General features: G+C 39.5%; 1 protein-coding gene across 1 annotated transcript in view; it reads right to left on the bottom strand.

The window, feature by feature from the left end:
* RTN4 (reticulon 4) overlaps positions 1-582 on the bottom strand; it is a 70,621-nt gene extending 70,039 nt beyond the window's left edge. Inside the window, exon 1 of the mRNA XM_023532836.1 lies at positions 7-582. Coding sequence (XP_023388604.1) covers positions 7-320 — 314 coding nt within the window. The 5' untranslated portion in view covers positions 321-582. The remainder of the gene's footprint in view (positions 1-6) is intronic.
* Positions 583-5,946: the final 5,364 nt, after the last annotated feature.

The following is a 5,946-nucleotide window of genomic DNA, read 5'->3' as shown; positions in this document are numbered from 1 at the left end:
GGGGGCGCGGCCGGCAGGGGCTCCCGGGGCGCGGGGGTCACGAAGTCACTGCTGAAGTCCAGCAGGGGAGCGCTGGGGGCGGGGGCGGGGGCGGCGGGCACTGGCGCCGCGGACAGCCCGGCGGCGGGCTTCCTCTCCAGCACCTCCAGCTCCTCCAGGTCCTCGTCCTCTTCCTCGGGCTCCTCGTCCTCCTCGTCCTCGGGCTCCTCGTCCTCTTCGTCCTCAGAATCCTGCACGAACTGGTACTTGAACGGGGGCTGAGGTCGGGGAGGGCTTTCCGAGGACGAGGAGACCAGAGGCGACTGCTCCATGTCTTCCATGGCTAGCGGGTCGGAGATGATGCTGCGGCTGCTACCGCCGCCGGACTCTTTTCCTCGGAGCTGCGGGCGTTCGTGGGGGTTGGGGAGGCCTGGGAGGGGCCGGGCCGAGCGAGCCGAGAGACCTGCAGGGGCGACGGCTCCCGGAACAATGAGACTGCTCCTCCTGCCTCCGCGCCCGTGAAGCGCTACCCGCCCCGTCCCCAGTTGCCGCCGCCGCCGCCGCCCAGAAGAACGAAGGAGAGAGGCCAGCAGACTCCCCGCCCAGTTTGGCGTGATTCACGCTCCCCCGCAGAGAGAGGCAGGGGCTGGCGCGGGAGGGACGGAGCCAATCGGCTACCGGATAAAGACGAAGGGCAACCAGCCGGCCCAACGGCAAGGAAAAGAGCTAAAAGCGGGTGGGGCTTACTGCTCTTCCTCTGTCTTACCCGCTGCGGTGGGTTCGGTGGGCGGGGTTTGGAACTGGAAGCCCCACCTTCCACCCTGGGAAGTTGAGGTTTGGGGCTAGGGGCTAGGGGCTTGGCCTTGCCCACAGCTGGAGGTCAGTCCGTAGTTAAGAGTACTGCAAAAGCGAGCCGGCTGCCAGCCCTGAAGGGTCGGAGAGGTTCCTGGGCGCGCCAGCGGAAGGGCGTTATCCTGGAGGACTTGGGGTGGAAACTTTCCTCCCAGTAAAGGAAAAAACCCAGAGTGGAGGAAGGTTATTAGCTCACGCTAGTGTGAAGTAGGCCCTAAAGATTGAAATATACATATAAATTTGTAAAGATTTTTAAATATAAGATATTTTTCAAACTTAAATTCCCAGGCCATCTTATCACTACTGCCATCACCACGTTAAAAGAAAAAAATAAGTATCTGACAGTTTTAAGATCACTCCCAGTCTAAATTGCAGACCTTGGATGAGGTAGGCAAAACTGAGCTGGGCTGGACGATCTGGAGACTGGGGCCATTTGAAAGTTCACTCATCTCTTTCCAGAAGAGTTTTTGGATCTGCCCAATGCTAGACTCTCACGTGGTAGGAAGATGAGTCACCCAAAGAGAGAGGGAGGGGAGAGCATAAAGTGGAAACAGAACGATGCCTTGGAAGGCAAATTTGATTCACATTACATTTCAGTCACCTTAGGCTCATGAGTCAACATTTTGGATGATTCAGGCTTCCTGGGAATCAGGAAGCCCAATACTCATTTCTTTGATATGCCAGAATGAGCACGATTCCCACTCCACTTTTTCCGAAACTGGAGAGAGTCTAAAGAAAGTGGATGCAGAACCTATAAGTGTAAGCATCCAGAGATTTATGAAGCCCTTTTATCTTTCTGACATACCTTCCAAAATCTGGAGGCCCTGGAGAAAGGAAGATAACCTGCTTTCAAGTTGCTCATAGTCTAGGCCTGCACTGTCCAGTACCTTGGTCACTGGTTAGTTGAGGCTATTGAGCACTTGAAATGTGACTAGTCTCAAATGAGATGTGCTCTAAGTTTAAAATGCACATTACATTTTGAAACTTAGTACCAAAAAATTTAAATATATCAATTTTCATATTGGTTACATATTGGAATTGATACTATTTTGGATATACTGGGATAAGCATATTGTTAAATTCTACTTTTTTAATGCAGCTTCTAGGAAATTTTAAATACATATACAGCTCACATATTTCTATTGGACAGTGCTAGTCTAAATTCATAATTAGAAATTTTGATTGCCATGGGAAATCACTGGTTATTTAAGCAAATTCTTAGCTCCAACTAATTAATATTACCCTATGCTTAATTAGAGTATTAAAAAAGGAAAGGCAAGGGTTGAAGGGGTGGGAGGAGGGATGAACAAGTGAAACACAAGATTTTTAGGACAGTGAAACTATTCTGCATGATACTGTGATGAAGGATACATGACATTATGCATTTGGCAAAACTCAGAACTGTACAACACAAAGAGTAAACCCAAAAGTAAACTGTGGGATTTAGTAAATAATATATTAATGTTGGTTCATCAGTTATAACAAATGTACTACACCAATGTAAGGTGTTAGAAATAGAGTAAACTGAGGTTGGGGGGGCGTGCGTGGGAATGTATGAGAATTCTGTTTAATTTGTCTGTTAATATAAAACTAAGAAATAAAGTTTATTAATTAAAAAAAAAAAAAGGAAAGATAGGGCAAGATATCTTAGCAATGTTACCTGATCAGGTTAATTATCAACAATACATTCAAAACCTGGCAAATCAATCCCACAAAGATGAACTTGCTTTATTTATACAAAGTGGTTGTGAGTTGCTTTGAGGTTTTGTTTGTTTAAAGGAAAGAGGAGACTATAAGAAGAGAGAAGTATTAGTGTAGAATTTCGGGGCAGGAGATTTAATGCCAAACTAAAAGTTGTAAACAAAAGTTTCCTACAATGAGAACTAAAATAATTATGTTTCAAGTATTTGTCAAATATTTGTCAAAATTATCAAAATGTACATGATTTTAAACTAAATGCATACAAACACAAAAATATACTAGCAAAATTTTATGGTATGAGATTTTTCTATTGAGTCACAATTAGCTATCAGCAGTTCAGTCTCCCCCATACTGTTTTTCTCATTACAATTGTTCTGAAACTCTTTAATAGAAAGTTTCACAGAGTTTGTATATATTATTTGCAAGTTGCTTATATGATATTTCTGCATTCATATATCTGTGTGCCTGCTATTACTAAAATAATAACAAATATCTTTATTGTTATAAAAGAATGATTACAGAAAAATGATAGATTTGCAACCTTAATAGTAAATAACAATAAATATTGAGGCAATAATATAAGCACTGTCCTCTGACACAAGAAAAATAAATTTATATTATTGATCTCAGTGATATCTAAAAAATTAAGTATTTGGTGGATGAGTAAGAGTGAAGAATTTACCCAGTGTTCATAGAATGGTCAACAAAGCACACGGAAAGGTGAATGTTGCTACTATATCAGGATTAAAAATATCACTCTCACTAAGAAAATTCTGGTGGGTAGTTGACATGGTTAAAGGAAGAATATAAATTCTAGATCATAACAATAGTTAGAAAATAATTATTCAATAAATTATCTTTGAAATTTTCTTACCAAATGTAGAAGATTAAAGTTTCCAGATACCACAGGTAATAACTGTTCTCTCTTAGAACACTGTAAGAGATCCATTCAGCCTGGTAGAATCATAGAATCTAAGAGTTGGAAAGACTCTGGGAGGTCAGCCTGAGCAATCTCCCTCCTTTATAAGAATCTCCTATAGCAAGTTTTTAAAAATTGGTCATCTGTGGTAGATTAAAAAGGGCCACAAACTCTTTGCAACTATGCCCATCAAGAGAGTGGGTCAATTTCCCCAGTTAAGAGCTGGGCTTGTGACTTTCTTGACCAATACAATGCCCTGGAATTGTTCCAAGCCTAGCCAGAAGAGACATTACCACTTCCATTCTCATTCTCTTGGAATGCTGAGGCCCAAGATGATAGACACATGGAGAAAGAGACCTAACTGCCCAGCCACAGAGTTGATGTCCCTGAAATGTGTGACCATCTCCGACTATCCAGCCAAACCACAGAATCATGAAAAAGAATGAACATTGTTGTTTTAAACTATTACCTTTGGGGATGGTTCATTACACACCAAAAGCTAATCAAAACGTCATCTATTTCAGGCTTTCATTGTGTGCTTTATTCATTCATACGTAAAATTGACTACTTACACTGCACCAAGCATTGTTCAAGACTCAGCATTGAACCAATCAGATACAAATGTGCTTTAACATTTTCAGTAAAGGGAGACTCATACTTGGACAAATTGCTCATTCCACCTCTGTAGTGTTATAGCTTATTGCAGAATGCTAAATTGACACCTCATCTGGTATACATAGAACAGGTGAATTGTGCTTGCATTATGTATGCCCCTTGAAGAGTTAAAAGGCATAGGATGGGTACACTCTTGTCTACATATTACAGGATGTAGACTCAAGAGTGGGTTCAGCAACCATAAGAGAAAGATAAGAAGCAGAAATATGTTTCAAGAATTGTGCACCACAGCTTTTTTGCCTACTGAAAATGACTTGCTTGCTTTCAAGAGAACCACTGAATTATATTCAATCTTTATATTCAAAAAAGACTGAAATGTCATTTTGGCAGCCTTAAGGGAAAATTAACAGCTTACTATGTTATTGTCCCTACCATTTCCCTGGGATTTGAGATTTTATGAACTGTACCTTTTTGTGAAGTGTGGTTCATGGTTCTGGTTAACATCTTGACTTATTCTAAATTCATTCTATAATAAGAATAGAAATATAAATATTATAAAGTCAACTTCTTCAACCATGCTAGTTATGCACTGACATTTAGTGTTGGACCTAAAATTGAAATTTTAAGTTCCACACAGAAATCACATAATAGGCAAGTGGAAGTCACAATTAAAATTGAACCTAATCTTTCCTTTAACCTTCCTGGGTCCTCCTCTGCATTAATGCTGCATTTCCTTAGTCTAGTACAATATGCACTATTTCTCTGATGAAATTTATTTCGATCTAGCAGAAAAACTATTTTTAAAACAGCAGAAAATTAATTTTAACCTAGTAGTACAAATCCAAGCAAAGAAATTCATAAACCATCTTGGAGAAATATAAATTCTGTCCTCACGAAAAAAAAAAGAAACCACAGGAAAGAATTCATAAAACTCTCTGAGTTATAAATAACTCATTCCAGTATATAACATACTCCTCCTAATAGTTAAAAGATTTAAGCATCAATTTCATTTTATCATCAATAGAAATAGAACCTAGGTGGTCATGATTTTTAGAATAAGTATTATTCATTTATTCAACTAAAATTTATTAAGCGGCTAGGCTCTGGTGATAAAGAGTAAATAAAATACATTTTCTGATATTAAGGAACATATAGTCTAGTTTACATAAGAATACGTAGATATATATATGTATGTATAGATTCATATATATGTTGTATATGTATGTATTATATGAATGCATTGTATATGTGTATAATATATATATAGAGAGAAAGACAGATAGACAGACATAGACATTCCAGCAGGATTTGGGGAACTGTTCATAAGATAATTTAATACTTAATCTTTTAAGGTAGAGAAAGAAAAAAAAAAGGCATCTAAAGAAGGGGGAATAGCATCTACAGAGGCAGGGAGCAGTGAAATTCCAACACAGATTGGAAGCGTAAAGAGAGACATCTGTCATAGCTAGAGAGGCAGAAAGTGATTGAAAAATAAGCTAAGTACAGACTGTAAAGGGTCTCAAATGCCATGCTAAAGAGCAGAGGCATTATTCTCTAAGTAAAGAGTTTTTAAAGGTCTTTAAGCAGGATGGTGAGACGACCTGATTGCCAGCTTACAAAAATAACACTGGTAAAGGATTATAGGTACTACAGTAAGGAAAGTTAAGACTATGTAAAATGGATTTACAATAGTTCATGTAATCTTTGCTTAATAACTCTATTATAGCTACTGTGGTTTAAGTGAAATGTAATTACTGATTGTAGTTCAGGCAAATGATGATGAGAACATAAACTAATAGCATAGGAAATAGGAGAAGAAAAAATTTTAAAATACATTTAAGTTGAATTCATAGAATTTGGTGACTAATAGGATAGAAGTG

The sequence above is a fragment of the Pteropus vampyrus genome, unplaced genomic scaffold (genome assembly GCF_000151845.1).
Source record: "Pteropus vampyrus isolate Shadow unplaced genomic scaffold, Pvam_2.0 Scaffold91, whole genome shotgun sequence".
Lineage (NCBI taxonomy): Eukaryota > Metazoa > Chordata > Mammalia > Chiroptera > Pteropodidae > Pteropus > Pteropus vampyrus.
Note: the sequence above shows the minus strand (reverse complement) of the source record. Positions and strands in the feature narration are given on the sequence as shown.